The 25,577-nt window shown below is 35.1% G+C and overlaps 4 protein-coding genes across 4 annotated transcripts; all 4 read right to left on the bottom strand.

The window, feature by feature from the left end:
* Positions 1 to 1,078: 1,078 nt before the first annotated feature.
* LOC101247259 (BON1-associated protein 2) lies at positions 1,079 to 2,434 on the bottom strand. Its single transcript, XM_004229917.5, has one exon. It carries the CDS (start codon positions 2,124 to 2,126, stop codon positions 1,314 to 1,316), a length of 813 nt encoding a protein of 270 aa, XP_004229965.1. The 5' UTR covers positions 2,127 to 2,434; the 3' UTR covers positions 1,079 to 1,313.
* Positions 2,435 to 6,509: 4,075 nt separating this feature from the next.
* LOC101246665 (BAG family molecular chaperone regulator 6) lies at positions 6,510 to 11,661 on the bottom strand. The gene is made up of 3 exons (XM_004229915.5): positions 11,432 to 11,661; positions 8,888 to 10,817; positions 6,510 to 8,449 (listed from the first exon to the last, which is right to left on the bottom strand). Exons 2-3 carry the CDS (start codon positions 10,757 to 10,759, stop codon positions 6,614 to 6,616), a joined length of 3,708 nt encoding a protein of 1,235 aa, XP_004229963.2. The 5' UTR covers positions 10,760 to 10,817; positions 11,432 to 11,661; the 3' UTR covers positions 6,510 to 6,613.
* A 740-nt stretch (positions 11,662 to 12,401) lies between these two features.
* On the bottom strand, positions 12,402 to 13,370 carry LOC101246963 (acidic endochitinase-like). Its single transcript, XM_004229916.5, has one exon. It carries the CDS (start codon positions 13,368 to 13,370, stop codon positions 12,462 to 12,464), a length of 909 nt encoding a protein of 302 aa, XP_004229964.1. The 3' UTR covers positions 12,402 to 12,461.
* Positions 13,371 to 13,650: 280 nt separating this feature from the next.
* Positions 13,651 to 23,851, bottom strand: LOC101246380 (uncharacterized). Its single transcript, XM_004229914.5, has 14 exons — positions 22,960 to 23,851; positions 22,745 to 22,831; positions 21,677 to 21,786; positions 21,308 to 21,358; positions 20,073 to 20,244; positions 18,934 to 19,251; positions 18,583 to 18,786; positions 17,404 to 17,889; positions 17,018 to 17,227; positions 16,233 to 16,421; positions 15,217 to 15,380; positions 14,963 to 15,112; positions 14,777 to 14,855; positions 13,651 to 14,489 (listed from the first exon to the last, which is right to left on the bottom strand). Exons 1-14 carry the CDS (start codon positions 23,392 to 23,394, stop codon positions 14,028 to 14,030), a joined length of 3,117 nt encoding a protein of 1,038 aa, XP_004229962.2. The 5' UTR covers positions 23,395 to 23,851; the 3' UTR covers positions 13,651 to 14,027.
* Positions 23,852 to 25,577: the final 1,726 nt, after the last annotated feature.

The raw sequence follows: 25,577 nt of genomic DNA, 5'->3' as shown, positions 1-25,577 counted from the left end.
AGTGTTAAGAAGTCTCACGTCTGTAGCGGGATCGATGAGAAATTGATCTCCTTATATGGACTTAGACAATTCCCCCCCCCTCCCCCCCAATAAGTCATGAACTGATTTCCTTATTATATGAATTTGGATAAACATTCCCTTATAAGTTAGCTTTTGGGATTAAGTAGGACCCAAGATTCATGAAAAAATTTAAAAGTTGATAAGAGTTGAATGTGTTTTTAATAATTCATAATTTTATCCATCTTGATTAATTTATCTTGATATAAGTAATAGTTAGGCAGATTAATGATTTACTTATTTATTGATTTCCCTATAATTTTAGGTTGGTTGGGTAGAGTCGAGGAGTTCAACTTATTTATTGATTTCCCTATAATTTTAGGTTGAATAGGAAGATTAGAGGAGTTCAAGTAAGTTGGTAGGTTTAATTTTTTGAAAATTATCATTCAGACATTACTTAAGCGCCATATAAGAAATTTAAGTAAAATTGGAGACATGGGAACTTAATCGTAAATACACTCTAAATTGAATGAGAAAAATACATAATGAATGAGCAAAGAGGCAAATATGTTTTTTTTTTATCAAATATTGAAATACATCATTAATTTATTGCTTAAATATTTAGAGATATCAAGTTAACAGTCAAATTTTGATGACAACATCTCGTTGATGCTTGAGAGTTGAGACTAATGAAACTCAATTGTCTGATCTAACTAGTTAGTGCTAAGTAAAATAACACTAATTATTACATTATGTCTAATTTTGGTTTGTTGATGAAACTAATTTATCAATATATCACCTAATCTTGGATAAAGCTCAGCTTTTCTCCTCTTTGAATCCCTAAAGAAACAGTTTTTAGCTAAGGACCATAAATACTCATTACAAATCAATAATTTTCTCCTCACCAAAAAACAATGATATATTTTTTCTACTACATCTTATTAGCCATAAGACAGATTTATTAAAGATTTTATATTATCTTTAATCTTAAAAATTGTGATCTATAGGTCTCAAATTTACTTAATCCATTTTCCATGAATAAAACTAATCATATTTACAATTTGAGCATCTGAGTACAAGATTAAAGGAACACAAAACCACAGTTTGATTCAATGCAGAATCAAGAACAAGATGTTACATCACAAAATGTTAATTGCTAATCAAAATTAACCAAAAAATAGCAATGGAAAAACAAATGAATGGGTGAAATCTGCAATTAATGAGACTCAAAGGGGTGGATTTGATTTTTTTGCAAATGAAATGATTTTGAGTCGATCATCACCGTTGATTTGTATAAGAAGAATCTGGACCGTTTATTATGGTTCCTTCTCAAAGGAATCAGTCCAGAACGATGAATTTTGATCGAACGGACAGAATGGGATCTTCTTCTGCAACATCAATCCACACAGCAAACCTCCACCGTCAGATTTCAAATCCTTCTTTCCCGCCATTTCTGTAACTGTTGGTACACAGTTGCAATCTTTCAACGCCATTGACACCGCCGATGACGACGACGAAGAAGTCGTCGAATCAGTACCGTCGGAGAAATCGTAAGATTCGCCGCCTGATGATGGTGGCGGCTCGCTGCGCTTAGATCCTCCACGGCTAAGACGTCGCCGTCGCCATCGACTACCATTCTCTTTTTCTTCCATCAAATCGCCGAAGCAGATGGCAGATAATCCATCTAACAACGAAAAATCCGAACTACTATACACCGCAGCAGCAATATTCAGAACTCCATGGAATCTTCCAGAAGGTCGCCTAACTTGTACAGCATTGAAAGCCGGAGTAGCAGTAGTAATTCCATGTTTCGCAATTCCTTTAAGACAACTACTTATGAGTAAACGCACAGTACCAATGAGAAAATCCTTGATGTAGCCGACGGCGTAGATTTCAACAGAGACACCGGAGGTTTCACCCGAAATGAATTCCGGCGAAACACGGAAGAGGAATTTGTCATTCCATGTAGGGTTTTCGCCGCCTAGATGATCGATCTTCGTACGAAGCTTGGTTGATGAATCAACCCAGAGTATGGCATAAGTTTGCATACGGCGCAAGTTAGCGACTGGGGTTTTGAGGGATTGAGCAGAGATCAAGTTGATCTCCAGAATTTGAGTTCCCTCTTCCATTTGGGGCGGAGCTTCGCTTGTTGTTTCTCACCAGATTCTGCTTTTCCGTGTGCTAATAATAATACATTTTGATGAACAATTGAAGATTGGTGCGTTTAACCAGAAGAAGAATCGAAAATTTTCTTGATTCAATTCATAATGTGAGCTAACTACTACTCCGAGCGATAGAGAGAGAAAGAGAGGATTCTCCTCCCCGCTCGCCGGCGAATTTGTCTCTTGTTGCAATTACATATATACTCTGTAAACTGTTAATTGATTATTGGACCTGTGATGATAATGGGCTGGGCTGGGCTAGGCTGATCATAATAAATGGAGTAATTTTGAGGGAAAATTCATCTAATTGCACAAACAAGTCTACTATATTTACCAATTTTTTCTAAGGGAAAATTGTATAAAATAATAAACTAATAACCTAAATTAAATAGAATAGCTAGGGTTTGATTTAATTGTGCTCCATAGCAAACATTATCTAAAATTTGCCAGCGTCTCTCTCCCAGGAATCTCGCTCGCCACTCTCCATTCTCGTTCGCCTCTCTCGCTTTATACACAGAAGTGTATAATTCTGTTTCTGTTTTGTATAAAGCGAGAGAAAATTGTATATACACATGAAAAAATGTATATCTTCGTGTTATACACTTAATTATACAATTTACAAACATTTTACTTCAAAAATTGCAGAGAAAAAGGCCAACGAATTATACAATTGCGAATTATACAATTGCAGTGAAATACAATTTTCTCTAGCTTTATACAACAGAAGTGTATATATTGTGTTTCTGTTTTTGTATAAAGCGAGAAAAACATATACCTTTTTGCTATAAACTTATAATTATGCAATATACATACATTTTAATTCGATTCAACTATATGCAAAGCAAATTATACAATTGCAGCGAAATAGGCCAGCGAATTATACAATTTAGGCCAGCGAATTATACACTTGTATATGTATAGCGAATTATACAATTTTTATGTTTGCTATAGAGCGCAATTATGCAAAGTTTGCTATATTATACAAATATGAATTTTTTGTTTGCTATATGTGAAAGTTGCCCTTTTTTCTATAATTTAAAAATACGATATTAGTTTCATCAATCAATAATTTCATACTAAATTTCAAGTTAATTATAGCAATACATATATTTTTACTATCAGAGGCGAGCTAGAAGGTTGGCGAGTATATCCCTATACACAAACATATTAGATACAAGTATCTGCAATACATAATACATTCTATTATGCAGATAGAAGGGGAGAAATATGAGTAAGCGTGAGAGGGAGCGAAAGTAGCGGAGAGACAAGTGAAAGAGTCTGATATATGTAAATACATTTGGATATATTATATTTTGAATAAATTATACCTAATTTCAATCTCATATATTGATGTTCGAATATTGATAAAATTTATAATAGTGAAAACTCGTGTGAAGATAAGTAATTTGCTCCTATTGTGGTGGATTTGTGTTGTTTACACTAATATTTAATCATAAATATTATTTTTCTATCATAATAGTGCATAGATTTAGCTTAAACAAGTTTTCACTTTGTAAATAACTTATGCCTCTCTAGACATAAGTTCAATTAATAAAAAGGAAAAAAAATTAGCTTATTTGAAGGAAAAACACATATAATTTGATATTGCTTGATTATATTGTTTGCAATAAATTTTAAAGTGAGAGAAAAAAACTTAATCACAATAAAAGTATGAAGAAAGAAGAATACTTCGTATTTCTGAAATGATGATGATTTGAATTTGATCTATTAATGAATGTTTTAGAATTTTTAAAATATTTGAGATGCCTTTTAAAGGATATTGACATGAATTAAGATTTAATGTTGAGTGACCTCCAAAAATTCTAATTGAAACCAAACTGTAGAGTTCAACTCAAATTGAACATCTTGTTCAGTTTCACAAATTTTCAATATCTACAAGTATCTCAATTCAAATTAAATGCTGGTCAAAATTTCAATGGAAATTAAAGCTCCTATTTAACAAAAACCTCCCTACAAAAAATATGTACAACTGAGGAACTTTCGCACATAACCACTCAAAAATAACTTAATATTTTCTATAGCTATAGTTTGATAATTACATTTCGTAGCTACATGTTATAGAGAGGAGAAAGGCTAGCAAGAGAGGACATAGAGTGTGAGAGAAATGCATTGTATATGTAAATCAGTTAGATAATTGTATATTATGCATATATATTTGTATACATGGCAAGCGAGATTGTGAGAGGAGAAGAAGACGAGCGAGATTAAACAATATTTTGTATAATTCACATCTCATTTGTATAATTCGCGTATTTTTGTATAATTGAGTAATATAAAATTTGAAATTATACAATATGATAAAACTTGAAATAACAAATTGATACACAGTTATACAAAATATATTATACAAATTACATTACATAAATTAATTATTAAAAATTCAAAAACTACACGTTTATACAAACTTTAAAAGGCTATACACAAGAAGATTGAATGTATATGATGACAAAGTAAAAAACTAAAGGAAATTATCGTCATATACAAATATAAATCATCGTATACAAATATAAATCGAAAGAACAATTGCCAGTTGCGAATTATAAATCATAGTATACTAGCATAAATCAAAAGAATAATTGCTAGTTGCAGACTATACAGTGACTAATTATACAACTTGAAGTCAACTCACGTAATTATTAGTTAATGTTAGTTACGAGAAATAATTATAACAAATCACAACTATGATGAGTAATTAAGTAATAAAACTGTACTTAACCACGTAATTTTTCTATATATATAAAATTTAAATAAGATAAAACATATATAATAAATAAGTCTTTAATTCGTCTATAAAAAAAGAAAAGAAAAGGAAAACCTATACATTAGGAAAAAATTCAATCAAACATGAAATTACGTAATATCATGAACTAATTATTCTATTTACATGTCAAAATATGATTTATGTGTCCCAAAATTAAAGGAGATCTTCTCTATAATAAAATACGAATACGAATCCCTATCAATTTGATTCACTTTCTACCCTACTTTTAAGTTTTAAAATTACTAATATTCTTCCCCCATTCTTTTTTTTTTCTACGTGTGTTCATATCATTACTACCATGGCGTATTCATCAGCAAAGTACAAATTGCTTACTGTAGAAGTAAAATCTGCTAAATTTGATGTGAAAAAGAAGGGCAAATACTACGTGAAAGTCTCCACACACAAAGAAAATTTACTCAAAACAAGTAAGATTAAGATGTGTACCAATCAACAATGGAGAGAGAAGTTTGTCTTCTTCGTTCCGTCCAGTGAAAGTTTTAGCCTTCGTTTCGAAATTTTTAAAGCTGGTAAGTTTTTATCGCTAGACTCTTTACTAGGCATTGCTGAATATCGATTTGATTCCTTGAGCGGAGAAAGGGAAAGTGCTGCATATGATACTGATACAGAGTACAAATCGGATAGCAATGGTGATTGTGATGAGGATCATCCGTCGTTTTGTTCGAAATTTAGGGCTTCGAAGAGTTTGAAGATATGGAGATATGGTAATGATTGTAGGATCTCAAAGGGGGAATTGTATGTAGAGATTGAATTGGGGAAAAATCCGTCAATGGTTGGTGATTTTAACTGGAAGAGATTTGGTATGAAGTATAAAGATTTTATGATGGAAGAATCAACGCGCGGATACGGTGCATGTATGTGTTTTGCTCCTGTTGCAGAGCAGAGAATTTGAATTTTACGAAATTGTAACATGATTTCACATATTGGAATTTGAATTTTACAAAATTGTAAGATGATGATTTCACGTATTAACAATTGACATGCATATTTAGTAGAAACACATACAAAATTTAGGTCAAAGCTACTAAATATGGGGATCCATATATCCAATAGCTAGCCTGATTATGTGTGTTTCTTGTTTCAATTTTTACAATGGTATAGTTTACTCGTCTTAAATTACAATATATATATCAATTTTTCATCAGAAGAATCATGTTTCAATTTTTACAATGGATAGTTTACTAGTCTTAAATTACAATATATATATATATATATATATCAATTTTTCATCAGAAGAATCATCGTTAATTCGTGGTTATTAATTAGTGATATTTCATAGTGCCACTTAGACTTGGTATTTCTTTATATTTGTAGTCACTCCTTTACTAATGCACTTAAATTGTTCGAAAAGGTGATCATCTGTTGACCATTTAAAGGTGGAATTTAAAGTAAAGTTAGCAAAGACTGATGTTCAAGTGACGATGAACATCTTGGACATTAAAATACTGTCGCGCCTCAATACCAAACAAGTAATTTTGAAGTTCGTTCTTATTGTCAGCCTCAGTGCCAAACAAAGTAATTTCAAAGTAGCTATTGCAAGGAACAACAACTGAGCAGAAGAAGCCTTATTTATACATAGCATACAATGGAACGCAAACAGACCACATGAACCAAATTACTATTCTATGAAAAGGAATGACCAAGCTTTTTGTTTTTACATTGCCAACCCCACATTCCTATTTCTAAGTGAGTCATTCAATGGCTTTACACAGGCTGATCCAGCTGCTGGTACCCTATTTCGTTTCAATTTTAGCTTCTTCTTCTTGGACAATCTCTTCTCCAGCTCTTTAACTCTTCCAGAAAGACTCGATATGGCACTCAGCTGTTCGTTCCCTGATTTGATTAACTTCTCCATCATCTCCCTTAATTTTTCATTCTCCTCTATAATTTTTCTGTCGCTTTCAGACAGGGCATCACTATCACAGGATACTTGGCTGGCAGTAGGAGATGCCGGTAACATGTCCATTTTCTTCCATTCCTTAAGCTCGTTTGCATTCTTACCTGGGACTTCAATAGGCGTAGAACCAAAAGAATGGGAAGCATCAGCAGGATTAACTTCCCAGGCAACACACATCGATGGATGTATGTTGTGGTCATCTGCTAGACCGAGTTCTTTCTCCCTTGACATCTCTGTCTCGGTAGTTGCAGCTTCTGACGTTGGAGCGGCAATAGCTTTACTTCCATCCACCGGTTCCTGGATCACAGGTGCTGCATTATAGGCAGTTACTGGTTCATTCGCTTGCATCTCGAAGTTCTCCACATGCCGCTGCTCAACCACCACATTATGCTCTTTTCCTTCATTGTCATGATCAGAGACGACAACATCATCGCAAGCTTGCAATTCCTCACCTTGCACCTCCTTATGTCCCTCCCCCATTTTCTGCTTGTACTCCCGAGCTTCATCATTGGTACCAATGGATAGTTGAGGTTCCAGCGATTGTTCTACTGGTTTTCCTGAATCAAGGATTTCAATATCTCTGTCAACTGCATTTTGCATTTTCTCCTGCAGAACCTCAATTGTTTCTGATTCCTCCGTGTTGGTAGTATCTGTAGGCTGCTCTATGGTGATTGCCTTTTCCTGTGATGGTACTGAAAAGCCATCTGATGCACTACCACCTTGATCAAGCTTTTTTCCGTTCTTCTCCATACCAACCTTGTCATCCACCTCGGACATGTTTGCATCTTCACTTAATGGTTTTGTAACTTCTTTCTCTCGTTTGAGAATGTCAATTGGTACTGCTGCATCTCTTTCCACAATATCTGCATTTTCTTCTACTCCATTGCTGCTGTGCGTGTTCTCCAGCCCCAAAATAATTGATGTTTCACCCAATGCTTGGTAGTGCTCTAGACTCTCTGTATCAGAGACTCTTTCTTCAGGGGTAAGTGCAGTAAGGTCTACTGTGTCTTGTCTGATTTCAGCAGAACCTTGAATACTGGTCTCTTCATCAGGGACTCCTCGAGGGAGTTCTCCCAACTCATCCACACCATCTCCATGCTCTTCTAATTTCTCCACTACTATTGTGTTCTCATCAAATAACTTATCTGTTTTTTCTTCAGATTCAAAATGTTGTACTGATGCCCCATCTCCGGTCTTCACTGCACTGCTACCCGAAACACCCTCCATCACCTCTTCAACGTCCTTGTTTAATTCTTTTCCCTCTAGTACTGCATTGCCCACATCATGAGAGTTGGCTAGCAGCTCTGTTGCACAAAGAGTCTGCTCTTCACAAAGTCCCTTTGCATCAAACTTTATTCCTTCATCCCCCTTCACAAAATCGTCATCTCTTTCCAACTTCTGCACCTCCTGGCCACCCTGCAAGGAAGGGTTGTCTTCCACCGCCATGCTTGTGTCCTCGCTAGATTTGGCAGTAACAGTCTGTTCACTTTCTGCTGGTTGCTTTTTACAGTTTAGAAGATCCAGCTTCTCCTGCAGGCTAACAAGCTCCTTCGCTACGGATTTTCTATATTCCCTAACAGTTGGATGCAACCCCTGGCAAAAAAGTGAGTAGAGATTTTAATTATTCAACATAAAAGAGAGAAAAGAAAACCTAATAAAATAAATCAGGCAACGAAAAACTTAGTCGACATGTACATTGAAATTTTCAAATCTCAGTGGTTTAGGCAATTACAAAAAACAAAATGACAGTGTGAATCATGGAGTAAAGAAGCAATATTATCAAGCTGATTTTGTATAATCATTAACTGCTTTCATCTTAACCGAGTTAAAAAGTAAGAATATTATAACATGACTCCCACTGAAATGAATAGATTTTGAATTTACGATGTATCATTCCGAGCTCAATATAATATACGAGTGCTATTCCGTAAAGTAACTCAAATCTCAAATCATCCACCAGCTTTAACTACTCATGCTATGGACGAATCGAATTTTGCATGATGGTTTCTGCAATTTATTTCATCCACATACCTGAATAGTGTCGAGCTTTAGTAGAAGACCCATTATGACTTCTGTGAGGAAAGTTCTTTGTTTGTTGTCCACCCCATTGTCAGCTGAGCTCTCCAAAGTCTGAATATGCTTTTTGTGCTCAGCCATCTGCTCCTCTATTTTGGCTATCTGCTTCAATTTCTTCAGAGGCTCCCATCTCCGCAAGGTGAAACCTCGGTATGCTGATTGAATCTTGGTAGCTGCCTCATCATTGGACATTTTACTCCTCTTTTCTCGTTTCGTCTTATTGCCTGCATCCACTTCTTCATTTACTGCTTGTCTGGCCTCACCTCTCTGATGTCCTTCATTGCTGGACTGAGCTTTCGCAACTACTGCATCAAGTTCATCTTTTGGCTTATTTGCTGCTTTACCAGTATCACCCTCAGCAATTTTGCTCCTTGCCTGGCGTTTCAGATCAGGGAAAACAGTACATTGATCATGAAGTATATCTTCTTTAGCTGTCCCTTGTGCAACTTCAACAACTTTTGCCTTGCTTTTACTTGGCTCCACTTCTGTGCTTTTTCTTGGCATGCTTGTTGTTGATGATTTGTCTAGTTGAACATTCTCCTTCTCATTTGATTTGATGGGAGGTTTGGAGCTGTCACTGCGCGATTCTACTAATTTCCCTTTCCCACGAGGAGGACTAGGAGACCTAGAATTGCCACTACTGCTTTTCTTCCTAGGAAGGGGATCAACCCTTAAACAAACAGGAGGCAACTTCGATGACTTTGTAGGAGAAGTCGACTGTTTTCTCCCAGCTTCTTGAGTGATTTTCTTCTGTTTAGCATCACTTTCATGCCTCTGGGAAGCCTCCTCTTTTTTTCCATCGAAGATCTCATTCTGCTCCACTTGCTTTACAGGAATGGTTTTCACAACAGACCCTTTATTCAGTCCCTTTCCATGGAAATCACCTCCATTATTCACTTCGTTTTCTTTAGAACTGATTCTCTTGTCTTCAGAATCATGTGACATTAATTTGGTTAATTTTGAGGGGGAGGTTGGCTCCTTCTCAGCAATGAGGCCAGACTCGGTCTCCTTACCAACTTCCTCTTTGTCTTCCTCAGGTCTATAAGGCATCCAGATTATTGGAAATGGAAACTGCTTCCTGATTGCATCATCATGATGTTGCTTTTCAGGGAAATCTCCGTTTTCCTTTGGTGATCCCGAGCTGTTCCCATAATGAGAAGGCCATAAATTCCAGAAATTTGGTTGCTGGGAAGGCCTGAAATCACCAAGCGGCTTCAAAAGTTGTGGATTCTCCTCCTGCTCTTTACAATTGGATCCATCAGGCTTCATGCGCTCCCTATTCTTCATGTCATCAGGTGGTAAGCACACAACTGGATAAGGACAATTATTGAACCCAAAAGGAACCAATGAGTCGTTACAATCGTTTCCCTTGTCCTGGTCATGTTCTTCTATTTTGACACTACTCCCTCCTTTCTTACTGCCACATTGATGATTTGAACAACCACAACAGTGATGATCTCTGCCCATATTCTTTTCATACTCGTACCGGGGCTGCTCCATAGTAAAATGGGGATGAGGAACATAATGAGTAGGATACATCACAGGATATGTAGGATAACTACAGTTGTTGTAGGTAGATGGTGGAAGGTAAGGATATGGAGGGCTAAACGCACACTGGCTCGGAGAAGTGTTATGGATACAGCAACTGTGACACTCAGGTGGATAAGGATGCCTATAGTTGCTACCACCACAAGGCCAAGATTCATAAGGTAAAGTAGATCTAGTTGGATCAATGTTCATATGATGATGAGGATTTGATTCGAAACGGGGAAAATAATGAGGATTGTAAGGTACTTGGTTCCTTTGGTAAGGATTCGTAGGATACATAGCTTGGTTCAAATGCAGGTCCAAATTAAGCTTCCCTTTTGTGTGTATATAGAATTACCTATGGAAAAAAAAAGACCACGGAACTTCAGCAGATGCTCAACCAAGAAAAAAACGAACAAAAGTAAAAGGCGTTTCCGCACAAAATTAGCAGCATCTCCATCACCACTTGCAGTAGACAGTACATATAGTTTAATCAATCTATGGACACCACTATATCACCTTTTTTAAAACTAAAATAATACTACCAACAACTTATCCATTCAGTGTAACCCCAAGATATGTTAACTTATATGAAATTGAATAAGACACACACATACGACGTAACAATTCGTGTGAGATGCACTCGTCCTACATGGTAATTGATTTGCGTTATATCAAATAGGACATGCGTATATTTATATAAATTAAAATGTCTAGCTATAGACCCAAAAATTGAAGCGCTCAAACTAAAACCAAGCTAAAAGGATATGCCTGGTACAATAAAAACCGCAAAATCAGAGTGAAATAACATGAAGGAAACAGAGGGCCATATTTATAACCTAGAAATACCATGGTTATAAATACCAAAAACTCAATAAGATAAAATCAAAACCAGAGCAATTCAGAACAAGGATACACAGAAAAGCTGGAAACAAACCATTTACTTATTAAGAGAATATAAGATGAACTTACAGTTAAGAAAGAACAAAAGCTCCGTCCAATCGGTTCCACAAAATCCAAATAACTCAATTTCCAGCACAAATCTCTCCACCAACCCAACTTCTTCAGTACTCAAACTTCGCTTTCTCTCTTTATAAAACTGCTCTGAAAATCTTTTTTTTTTTCAATCTGATTAGTTTGCTTAGCCATTTTCATATTTATATGAAAAAGTTTAACAAGTTCTACGTCTTTCGAGATGTTTCGCGCGCCAACGTTGGTTAACATGTATTTCTAGCGGAGACATTATCTGATACGGCGGGGTACAGATTATTCCCATGTTCTTCTAAGCTAGTTAAATGACACGTGTCTAACGGATGAGTTGGCAGTAGTTAGTTATTTGTTTGTTTCTGAATTATACAGTAACCGGAATCATCGAGAGTTTCCATTTGAACTCTAGATAGTTCCATTGCCAGCTGTCTTTTTAACTTTTAATTTTTCTTTTCGTGGTATGATTTTTATCATTTTAATAGTAACTTTTATATAAATTAACTAGCAGGAAAAGAAAATGAGATTATTTTACATGTTACATCTATGTAATTCTTTTTAATTTTTTTTGTGTTATGGTAATATTTCACATGTGTTATTAAAAAAAAAGAACTGTTCACAATATTCATTTTTAGACATCATTTTATCATCAATGAGATAATAAAGATAAACCATATAAATATCTTTAAACAATAAGTTTTTTAAAAGAATAATTATTTTTCTTGTATTTAATTTACGCAATTAAAATTATTTGTATATAATGTAAACAAATACAATATGTGGTGTAGAGTGAGGGCGGTGTCAAAGGATGGAAAAAATATGATTAATATAGAATATCTTTTGTGAAACTTATTTGTCCAAATTTTAGTATATAAGTCATTTTCACATGCGTAGTTTTTAAAAATTTATATTTTTCAATTCTTTTTATTAGTTGAACACATAAATGCGATCACACGAATAGAAACGAAAAAAGAAGAAAGTGATATTATACTAATTTTATGAGAAGAGTATAAATAGTTTAGACATGGGTTTTAATGGAGGAACTATAACCAGTTTGATCATCATAATACTTGGACCACAACATAACTCCTCCATACTTGGGAGAACCCTTTATAGTTGGAAGTAGTTGAGAAGTTAAATCAGCAACTGGAATAAATCCACTACCAGCTGCATCAGGAGCAGCAGGCAATCCAAGAAATATTTTCTTTGCAGGAATTGATGAAATCCACTGTTTCCATGAATCTTGAAAACTAGTTACATTTTCTTGATTGTACTGACATGGTGGATTGTTATAAAATTGTACCCAAACATAGTCAAAAACACCTGTGTTCAAGGCCCCACCAACACAGGCATCAGGAAATGGACACTGTGGGGCAGCAGTTAAGTACACTTTCTTGCTTCCTCTGTTGCTGTTATATCTTGCAAGATTCTTAGCAAGATCACCCCAATAGGGTCCTTCACCACTCTCCAAATCAAAGTCGATTCCATCCAAAATCGCGTCTCCTAGAGGGCGAGAGGTAGATTTTCCACCTAAAAAGTTGTTCCACAGATATGCAGCAACTTGATAAGCATCGTCAGGGGAGGCAATTGAGTATGCTCCTGCTCCTCCACCGATCGATAACATGACTTTGATTCCTCCAGATTGACAAGATTTTATATCAGAACTCACGTTTACACATCCATTTGGAGTGTATGGATCACAATGGCCTGCTAGATTGAGCATCGCGTTTCTACCATTTCCAAACGTTGAAAGAAATGCTATGTTCACGAACTCATAGTTCCCTGTAGCACAAGTCTCAGCTAGTGTCCCTTCATTACCGTTCTGTCCCCAGTATATAGCTATTCCCCCAGCTTCAGACCTTGCCACTAGTGCCAAAATCAACAATATTGGAACATAATGAAGAAAGAATGAAGTCTTGATTGCCATTTTCTGAAATGGATTTCAATGTTGGAATAATGCAGTAAGTTACATGCTTTTTATAGGGAAAAATGAATGGCTGTGTAGACAAAATAGAAGCCCTGTCACTCTTTGTGCCTCTGCGTAGCGTAGCAGTTGTTAATTAAGTTCAATATTTGACTGCTAAACAAAAGAAACTTTGACAGCAAAAGTAACCACATGCTGCCAAAGTTGTCAAAGAAAAATTTAGCCAAATCCTCAGATAATTGCAACGTGGCAATCAAGACTTACTGTAGATTTAAGCTGCATGTCGAGTAACCAACGTAATTTCACTTAGCAGAAAGGTATAGAGAGTTTTCTAAGTTACAATTGCTGACGCTCAGCGTGTGACTGTTAGCTTACAAATCCATCCTTCTCATTCTCCTATATGGATGAGTAAGGCTTGGGAGAGAAAATGAGATGCAAAAAAGAATTAACAAACTGTAGAAAAGAAACACTAACAAGATACATGCTTGGCAACAATATCAGAAGGATGCATCTATGCTCAATACCCTCACATACATGTAATAAAAACCTATGACATCCCTCTGAACAAAAATGAAAAAATGGTAGGGATTTCGAAAAATATATATATATATTGACCAAATTAGACTATTTAACTTTGGACAGACTACCTGTAGACTAGTGCTACCTCATTAGCCTTGCTGTTGCTGTTGTTGTTGTCGTTGCGTTTAATTTTTCCAAATCTTCAGGAGGAGGCTTCACATATTTTCCTAATGCTTTTTGATGGGTTCGATTCTTGATCCTTTTGATTTTATCCTTACTCTGTTGCCTCCTTTTCTCCTTCTCTTTGTTTTTCAAATTTCTTTCTTTCTCATAGATACCTTGCCAGAAAACTTCACCAGTTGACGGCCACAACCAGCTCCTTTTTGGGCGGTCAGAATCTGCCTCCTCGGCCAGTTCCTCGTCCATGTTCTTAAGAGTGTTGAATTGGAACCATTTCACCCACATTTTACCTTTACGGCTTTTCAGTTTATGTTGTTCCTCCATCAAGCCTGTCTGTGGGTCCACATACATCATTCTTCTTGCACTATGGTATGCCCAAACATTTACAAGCATCTCAATGACTCTTGAATAACAATGTTTGTCCTGAAAACATGTCAGAAAATTTTAATGGTTACAAGCTAAGTCCAAGGGAATATTCGCCTAATATCAGCAAGTAAGACAATGAATTCCGAGATATTCTTTTAAGAGCTCTATTTCGATAATACTCTAGTTATTAGACATCACTCCTTTATCTCATTCCGCTAGTAGTTCAACAATCAGGTTTCGGAAACATGAGTTTTACCATGCATGGATGCATGACATAAACATCAAAAACAAGTGCATTTTATTCACATTTTAATGTTGTGTGCCTCCAAAATTAGCATCAGTACCTTGGTCAAACTAAGATAACAACGGCCACTTCGATGGTGATCTTGGTAAAACTGAGAGTCGAGTGCATCAACAAACATCCTACAAAGAAAGATGGCATTTTTAGGAGTACGTTCAATGAGAAAGCAATTCAAGGGAACAATCTCAGGATTCAACTACAACTTGCTAAGAAGAAAAAGCGTTCAAACCTTGAAAACATTACAAATTCTACAAAGGACTTGGTAGGCAAAACCCAACTGTGCATGACAGACCATGTGCCATCCACAGGCATGGGAGGAAGAGAGCTCAAATTCTGCTTTAACCCATACATTTTTTTGAGGGCCTCAGAGAAAGCAAACCTTCAATACGTAAAACATCATTAACAGTATCAAATAAAAGTTTTGTTTTTGAAGCAGGGTGTTGCAATATGGGAAAATAAATTAAATAATGTATGGAGTCTTACTGGCAATTTCCAGCATTAAGAGCATCACAAAATGACCAGAAATCTTGTTTCAGTGGGTTCCTTGGATCCACATCCATACGAGCCCAGAAATAGAGTGTGTCACCATGCCTTCGCGCTTCAATAGCATCAAGTAGTGACCTTTCAGCAGCCTTGGACAATGATTGCTGTTTAAGTAATAATGTTAGCGTAAATTGTAAATCAAAATAAAGTTCGATAGGTGAAGTAATGTGTTTGCATTTAATACATAAATGACCTAAATTCAATTGTCAAGCGAGACCAAACGACTAAAAGATCTACAAAAACAATTCAGCAAGTTACTCCTTGTTTTGTTCAAGGCAGAAGTGAAGAACCACTGGCCATTAAAATCTTGACAGGCTTCAGCTGGAGGCCTGGAGCAGTAAATTTGAGTATCATTTAGCACTCATTAACTTGACAAGTCACACTGGACAGTAGTTAGGTAGAGTCAAGATCCAAACTCCTATCTTTTAACACACTAAAATTGTTTTTTCAGTATATTTTAAGATCTATCCACTCTAAATTAAATTTTAGTTAAAGAGATCGGAAGAATATAGGCTCGCCAAAGGATTCCTGGCAGTCACTTATCCAGTTAGAGCTTAAATTGTATGTTCATGAACAACAAGGATAGTGTAATACTTGAGGTAGTATATGCATACACATGCTACTTTTCCGGTAGTAAAGTATTTTGTTCGTTTGCGAGTGATGCTATGTTTTATAGTTATTCATGGCAAGCATTTGCTTATTTCCTGGAAGAAAGACAAAAGACAAGGATGACTCAGTATCCAGACGACAAGCCCACATTAATCAGACACTCCCGTAAAGAGAAATCATGCTTAACACAACCTATTGCATAAAGGCATTTAAGCCGCGCCTAAGCTGAATTAAGGAAAAGAGCCCGTTTCAGTGTTCTGTGGATATGCTACCAAATTTTATCATGCTAACAAAAGAACAAGTTGCCTTGAAAAATGAAAGCAGAAACATCCATGAATAATATTTACCTGTCTTGCTGTAGCTCTCCAAGATTGAAACCCTATCCAGGTATTTTTGTGTATCCTATCAATCCTGTTAGCAACAGCGAAAAAAGCTCCATATTCACCAAGAACGTCTCTATAGTAAGGGTTATTAAGAAGTGAAAGCCGAGAAGGAGCATCAATATCATCATGACCGGGTCGTCGCCCTTTGCTGGACTGTAATAAGCCAATTTCAGATACATATCAGACTGATGAATTACATTTTTTTTACTTACCAACTTCAAGGAGATAATAAATCAACTGTCAAAAGTTTTGGCAGCAAATTCACATCAAAAGATCACAACTGGATACATCTAGATGAAATAATAGCCAACTTCCACCAATCAGGGATGTTACCATGTCATTTTGCTTATAAGTGATACTTCCTCTGTAGCTCAGGCAGGTATCGAATTTCAATGGAGATACAGTTATGAACTGATAAGCCAAAGAAACAACCCTCACATAGAGAATTGCCAATTCATTTTGAAAAGATTTACCACGGAAAAACTGATAAAAGGGAAGGAAAAAGAAAACCACCAGATGTATAAAGCAAACTGGTGACAGGCTTTACAAAAATGTCATTTTTTAATGAACATATAAGATCTATTACTTATCTTCAATTCAGTATTCTTTCAGAGGGACAAAATTTTAGATTTCTTTGCATATGGTCCATTAATAAATAAAAACTAAGGAGAGAACTAATACTTCATCCTACATAACCTGTCAAGCAAGCTATAGAGAAGTGTGAAGCAATTTGAAGCAAGATTACTCACAAGTCCAAGGCCACGATAAAGTGATGTACTATGCAAGAAGGGCCAGGTCCCTTCTCCAAAATAAGGCTCATAAATGCACAATGGTTGACCAGTTCTTTCAAGTTCCCCTTCATCCCTTTCGTGCAAATCGTTCCTAGACCGATCAGCTCTTTTGGCACTTCTATATACTTCCTCCCATGTTCCCCGAGGTTGATCAGTTCTGCCCTTCAACTGCATCGAATTTAAAATGCAAAATAATAAGAGACATTAATTTCCAAAAATTTCCAGTTATCAAACAACTGCTTTTTCTTTTTTGGTTGAAGTAATAACCATTCACAAAGTCAAGCATTTAAGGCAGATCAAACAGAAGTAGTAAAGGAAACAACAGCAAGGCCAAGATCGATTACCTCCTCGTCTTCTCTTCGCTTTCTCACATTCGCTATCTCAGTACTTCTGTGATCCTCCCAAATGCTGTACAAAAACTCCTCATTCTTTTCCATCACAGATGTAGAATCCTCTTTTTGGGTCGGATTCCATTGCCTTTCAAACTCATTCAAATATTTTGAGGTCTTCAAACGGTTGTTCTGAGAATATTTTGTCTCGATTGCTTCAAAAAGTTGCCATTGCCATTCTGCTTTTGGTTTTTCAGGAATTTCAGTGACAGCCTTGGGGTATGCAACTTCGGATGGAAATCGGAGTATGTTCTCCAATAACTGAGCATACCCTTCCACACTTTCTGAAACCATAAGGTTCCTTGCAGTACGTTGTCCAACTGAAGCAGCCTTGCGGGCTAAAAGTGACAGTTCACCATTTGATACTACTTGCAACATGATCTGTGCTATAACGTTGACATTTTCTTTGGGAAAAAGGTAGCCGTTCACTCTGTCATCGACCTAATAATAGTGTGAAAATAATCAGTCTTGCTTTAAAAGTCAAAAACCATCCTATCATCTAACCTGATAATAGAGTAAAACATGTAATCCCTTGCTTTAAAATTCGAAAACATATCATTATGCATTTAAATCAGTGAAGACGTAGCGATTGTAAATTGTCGCCCGGAAAGCACTGGGTTAGATAAATGACAAAGGATAAGGAGTACAATCTTAACTATCAGTTCATCAGATATGTTTGACCAAATGATTTGTGCATTCGGTGTGATAAAGACAAATTAAACATAAAAGTTTTGAGAATGGATACAAGAGAAAATAAAGTTAAATTTAAGCCAAAGAAAAGCTATGAGTTTCTTAAAGAAAATCAAATACCGACCATTATCAGTCTGCCAAAAGAACAAGTATGACTATTTATATAGCTAAATCATTTTTCCATCCTTGTAGGAACTAAGTTATCAGATTGGAAAGATTTCTTTAGGTGATCATCTTCAAACACTTCTCCATGCACGGAATGAATTCTTGCAGTTGAACTAAGTGTGTCGAGATGATGGGTGAAAACAAAATTGATTCAAGGAAGTCACAAAAATAACTTGACAGTAGTAATACATGTTCTCAACCACACTGACAATGATGCACATGTCAACCTAGGAAAAAATTTGATACCCACGGGAACATTTAATGAATTAAGATACCTACATATTTCTTTATCATTGGTAGATCTGGAGCTACTATAGGTTTCCCCAAGTACATAGCCTTTAGCAAAGTGTTTGGAAAAGATGGCTCCTCACGGAAAGATGCATATATAACAAGGTCAGCCACACTCAAAGTTCTCTCTGTATCTTCGGCAGGAGCAATGTGCTTCACCATTCCCTCGGGATATCTCAGGTTCCGTGCAATAGCCTATGGAAATCACACTGCCAAGTTACTATAGTACATATGAGAAGCACAAAAGAGAAGGGAAAAAATTTAAAGACATTCAAATTGCTAAATTATGCAGACCAAGAAAAGACACAATTTACTCAAGAAAAAGAAAAAAAGATCCTTTACCTCCACAGCTACACTGTAGTTGGTATTTGAACCCTCTGTCAGTACAACAATCTTGAAATGGGAATTCGAATTGCCATCATTCATTAATTCAGGAAAAACAGGTAATAAGGCTTGTAAAACAAGGGCTTGTTCTAGCCAGAGGCCTTTATATAAAAGCTGACTCCCCACAACCACAATAACAAAATCTTCAGCTGCATAGTCCATCTTGGCTTGTAAATCATCATTGGATACAGCCATGAAGGTATCAACTTCCCACGCTTCTTTAGGAGAACCCGGAATGACAAAGTAGTTTCCAGCATCACACACTGAATAACCTATCTAAATAATGTACAACTCGTAGTCAGCATACAGATAATATTGGTTCCTCACTAATAAGAACTAAGTATGAGAATATGCAAAAGGGAGTATGAATAACTCACCCATTTCATCAGGAATATAATTTTAACCTTTGATGACGAGAACATACAAATTGTATTTACTTAGAGAAGATGATTGAGCTAAGCAAAAATTTAAGGATATCTAATAACTACCTCCATCACAATTTATGTGACACTCTTTTCTTTTTATTCAGTCACAAAAAGAATGAGACCTTTCTATGCTTAGTAACAATTTTAACTTTAAAATTTCTATTTATCTTTAATGAGATGATTTATAACCATGCCTTGTTTTAGACCACAGGTTCCAAAGGTCTTTCTTTCACTCTTAATCTTCACATAAATTGAGAGGGAAGGAGTACTAATTTTCTTTTTGATGCCCACGCCTCGACTATTTCCCCGTGTTCTTCCTACCATCGACCAACACAAGAACTGGACAACTCTACCCACCAAGTCTTAGGCATAAAGGACATAATCACTTAGTGTCTTTTGCTTCCATTGAACTTGAACCTGAGACTTCATAATTCTCTCCTCCTCCCACTTCATTGACCACTAGACCATAATCCTAGATGCATGCTACTTCCTTCTTGGGAAGGCAATATAATGTGTTGAGTCTGTACGATGACTTCTACCAAGACAACTCTATATGAGTAACAGAACCCAATACATAAAATGAGTGCAACCAAGAATTTTCAGCATTTCGACATGCATCGAACTAGACTCATCAATACAAAGGAGAGTTCTATCTTTGATAAAGAACAGTACCGGAAGGATGTAATTTGGGAAGACCACAACATTGGCACGACTGAAGACTTTTCTCCAGTTGTCCACAAAATCATTCTGCCCACTTGACATATATTGCTTCAACCGAGAAGCAAGTGTAAGTTCATTAATAGTCCATACCAGAGGTACATTCTTGAAAGGCTCCTGCATTACACTGTCACAAATATATTGAAGAAGGGCACCAGAAAAAAGAGCGAAGAGAAAGGAAAATGAGGCCCATCAGACTTCTTATCACCATAGTTAAGAAAGTGCAACATAATACAAATGCTTTGAAAAAGAAATATGCAAGAAATTGGAAATAGTTATTAGAACATGATCATTTAAAGTGACAAAGTTATCTAACAAGACTGTCTCTATGCCTATGTCACATGTGAGATGCATTGACAAAAAGATCAATCTAAAATCAAACCTTCATCTGGAAATAAAAAAACTATCAATTCTTCAGAACAAGACATAATAGTTCTTTTATGAATCAGAAAGAGGAAGACATAATTGTATATACTTATAAACACCCACACTATTTCCAAAATGCATGGTTGTACAGTCTAGGATCACAGTATGATTAATAGGATCTAGCTTAAAGCTTGAGAAAATCCAGTCCATATGTAGAAATCCAGATTTTTGTTGTCAAAATAAATTAGAAAATTACACCAGATATGCACCCCACAATTTCAGATTAGGTCAAAGACATATTGTATATACTTATAAACACCCACACTATTTCCAAAATGCATGGTTGTACAGTCTAGGATCACAGTATGATTGATAGGATCTAGCTTAAAGCTTGAGAAAATCCAGTCCTAATATGTAGAAATCCAGATTTTTGTTGTCAAAAAAAATTAGAAAATTACACCAGATATGCACCCCACAAACCAAAATCCAGATTAGGTCATTTTCCACCAAAAGAAAAGGGAGTTGAAGATCTTCAGCCCACGAAATCATGGAAACACCCACAAAATCACTCCTGAAGACCCCCAACTTGGAAAGCATCAGCAATTCCATCAACCAGAACATAAATTAACCTAAATTCAATGTTTTATACTCTTGTGTGTATTATTGGTAATCTCAAACAATAATGAGTTGAATAAGTTACAAAGATACTATCTGGCAGCAATTAGCATGCTCCGCGAAGAATGAAAGAAGGAAAATCACAAAAGCATCTAACCAACAGGAAACTTAAGAAAGATATTTGAGACTGAAAAGCAAAGAGTGCTTACCAAGACAAGACATTGACAGCTTCAAGAGAGTTCACAAGTAGGCCATCATAGCTACAAAGAGCATGTAAAATAATCAGAAACTGCGTCACTCCAATTATTATTTTTTGGTAATAGATGGATTCTCAGTGATGAAATATTTTAAATATCTAAGGCACAGGGAACTACAACTCAGCATACCAAGCACTCTAAATAGATACCTAAGGAAAAGTAGACAAAATTTAGTCAGAGAATTTCAAGACACCTCTTAATGTTATATAAGAAATAGAAAAATGATTCTTGAGCTACGGACAAAAAGTTTTCTTCCATCAGTAATCACCAACATTAATCAAAAGTTATCCAATAATTAGAAAATGGTAAAAAGATACATACTTTAGCCAATCTAAGGAGATCTTTGTATGCCCATCGGTGTTCATGATGATGACTGGAACTCCTATATCTTTCCAAATGGACCTCACTGGACCATCTTCAAGTGAGAGCACCTGCAGAATTTTGGAAGATCATAAGTGCCCAAAGAAATGAGCATCTCTTGTAAGAAGGGGCAACTTTTTTTTTTCTGTAGCTACTGATACTAATATAACCTAGCAGGGAATGGCAGATGTAGAAACCAAGCAACATTCACTCCTTTGTGCTGGATTTTTTTTTTTTTTGAGGGAATCTAAACAGTAACTTTTTAGAACATACATCATTGAGATGAACTTATATACATGTCCTATTGTATTGCATGAAGCATCTTTTACAGTGCCGAACATAAGTTGAAGATTTCCACATTGCCCATTCTTAAACCACTAAGTGTCAAAAAGCTGAAAGTCAATTACCAGGCATCTTCATACAATGAGCTAAGTTGATGTCAGTGAATTTTGCCAGTCATTTTATTTCTCTAGTGTTCTAGTGAAGTCTTCTTCAATCCTTTTTTACCGGTTCCAGATACTTGATCATCTCTCCAAGTATATACAACTAATCTAATCACTTCTTCTTAGATAATTGATTTTGAGTCACATTTCTGATTCCCTTAGATTACAAGATTTAACCTTTTCCCATAAGATTGCATAACCATGTCCCAAACCAGGCCCAAAGATTTCCCTGTGTGATTATCCTTTGCAAGTTAAAAGAAATTTCAATACAAAGAAAATCCTGGAAGTACTCTTCACCAGATTCAACAAATACAACAGTTCAACTTCAAGCGTTGATTTCAGTAGTCAATAGTACTCTGAGTTGAAATATGTCCCATCGATTACCAGTTGTACAGGAAGAATATTACTCTATATCCTTACTTAGAAGTCTAAAGCTAGAGGAAGAATGAATCCAACATCCCTAATTGTATTATCACTGCCACTAATCTCGGAGTAAAACATCCACAACCTTGTTTAACTGCATAGAAGCTGGCATTGCCTCCATTTTTATGAGCCTTCAGTAAAAAGTAAAAACCTCAAAAGTTACCTCAATTTCATAGCCGATCTCCCGTAATGCAGCTGCAACGTTAACCATCATTATTTGATATGGATCAACCGACAAATTTGAAAATACCTACAAGCAGCAAGCAGAATAAATCAGAAAATACTTCAAAGGAACAAAAACATACTTAACCAAGTACATAAGCACAATCAAGATTTACTTCACAGAAGTAAGAATTGAACTGGAACACTGATGCTTACCAAAGCCAGCTTAGGTTTTCTATAACCAAATCTAACAACAATCCTTGAAGCAACAGTTCCATTGGCCTCCACAGCCTCCTCACGAAACTTAGCTAGAAGCTTCAAAGGTTCAAACTTGATATCTTCCCCAAAATCCAAACCCCCCAACTCTTTCAATAAAGCCAAATCTCCATACCCCACTTCACTATCTAGAGTTAAATTCCCAGATTTTTCCATCACAGAACCAGGCAAGAGCATCTGGAAGAGCACAACAAAGAAAAAGAACACAGCCACAGTATAAATCCATTGTAAATAATTAATCTTCTTAACAAACAAGAATCTTGCGAATCTCGATCTGACTTGTCTTTGACCAAATGCATTCCTCCCAGTTGCTGATGAAGAACGCAGCAAGTTCTGATCTTTCTTCAAAGAAACCCCATTTTCAAGAGACCCCATTTACATCCCGTCAAAAAAAATCACAAAAATCTGTACATATACATACAGACCAACTCATACAAGCAAAACAACTAAAAAAGAAATCAAACAACACAGCTACACCCAATTCACCTAGTAGTGTTCTTGTTCATTTTTAACACTAAAATATTTCTAGTGATGTCAAAATAAAGAATTAGCAGAGTGTTGTTTGTTTTCTACCATTAAAGAAATCAAGAAGATGCTTGTGAGTTTTTATTTTTTTATTTTTTTTCCTTTTTTAAAGAAGCAGCTTCACATTAATTCAATGTATAAAAAGATCTACTGCATAATAATAATTAAATTAAAATATGAATAAGGAAAGTAAGAGAAATACAGCTATTTTTGAAAGAAAGAAGATGAACAGAACAGTAGATAGACCCATGTGGCTCTTCTGTTGCCGTGGCATTGTCGTCAAACGTTATATACAATTTAATTTCGTATTTTATCTAATTTTGCGAGCTATAATATAGGAGCGAATTTTTTTTAAAAAAAAATATTATATATATATATACACGCATAATCAATGCCGCAAGTTCTTATGAGTAATTTTTCTAAAATTAAATTTGACTTTTATATCTATGTAACATAGAATAGTGGAAGGTAACTGAAGCTTCAAATGACATTTTGTATTAATTTTCATTAAATTAAAATTAGAGAAAATTAATTATACTGAAAAGAAAAAAAAAATTAGGACAAAGGGACTGTAATAGATGAGAAATTGAAAAGGTGAAAATATGACCTATTTTCTTGCTACTATATTTAGGAAATATAGTAGACTAAAATTGTGACTACTATTAAAGAAAAGATAAATTACTATGGAAATTCTTGAAGATAATTATAAATACATCTTTTAAAGGAAAATACTATTTTTACATTATTTTAAATTTTTTTTCAAAGTCCTTAAAATAATGAAACAACGAGAGATGAAAATGACAAAGACATTAATTCTGCGTATCTTAATGATTTAGAAAAAATATTTGCTAGCTTATTTTTTGTGTAAATATGGAATGATGTTTATGAGATTAAATCTTTAGAATATGAAAAGTTGACCCCATTTGAGCTATTAAAATGCATTTAAAAAATTGTCCCTTACATTATGGACAATATTGGAAAAAAAACCTTTTAAGGGGAATAAAAATACCTTAATTTTACCATAGTACTTGATGAAGTTGAAGGTCCCACCTAAATCCTAATAATGCTTAAACTCAAGTTATCGTGTTGGATTTTAAAGGCGTAAATCGAAAATGAAGAGGTATAACTTTTCTAAAGGGTTGTGATTATGGCGAAGGTTGTGCCTAATGTTTTTAAAAATATTTTTGGGTCAGTCCCGAGGGGAGTGTACCAAAAACGCTTTGGGCGTAAATTAATATCCATACGGTATAAGTCCTAAAATTTGAGGCATACGTCCTGAACATAAAAACGTAAGTTCTGGACGTAAAAACGTATGTCCTGGCATTTTTAATTTTTTTAATTTTTTTTTGCTTTAAATCATATTGTTATTATTGGTGTAAAGATATTTCTGAAATAATAATTATAATCTTTTTTCTACATTATTTATCTTGGGATGATTTAATTTGCAACCTCGAATACTTGAGGAAATTAAATTTTTTAAGAAAACATAGTGGGGGTGGGGGGTTCTGTGGACACGAATAGTTCTTTTCTTTTTCTTTTCATCCTTTAATATTTCTGATTTGCTAATGTGAATATAGAAGACAACATATGATTTTTATGGTAGAGTAGTGTGATCTCCCTTCATTCTTAATCCGATTCTCAATTTTTAAGTTTTAAGAATGACAAAGAAAAATTCAGAAGTACTGTCTATTACAAACACGATCTTTAGCTATGATATCGAAATTTGACAAATTTAATAGAAAACTCAAAGTTTTTATTTTTAAACTAATAAGCAAGAAATTTGGTATGCTAAAAAATAATGAAAAAGTAATATGGTAATTAATGAGCAAAAATTTTGTTGAACTTTTTACTTGATAAGGTAAACAAAGAAAGACGTTAGGTCTGATACCAAATATTAGCTATAATTTCAACTATGAATTTTAAAATACTATTTTTTAATTATTAATAGAATCTGGAATATTTACTTTTAATTTGCATACAATTAAAATAGCACATTTAGTTGGTACAAAGAAGATGTTAAATTAAAAGAGTTT

This window comes from Solanum lycopersicum, chromosome 1 (genome assembly GCF_036512215.1).
Source record: "Solanum lycopersicum chromosome 1, SLM_r2.1".
Classification (NCBI taxonomy): domain Eukaryota; kingdom Viridiplantae; phylum Streptophyta; class Magnoliopsida; order Solanales; family Solanaceae; genus Solanum; species Solanum lycopersicum.
Note: the sequence above shows the minus strand (reverse complement) of the source record. Positions and strands in the feature narration are given on the sequence as shown.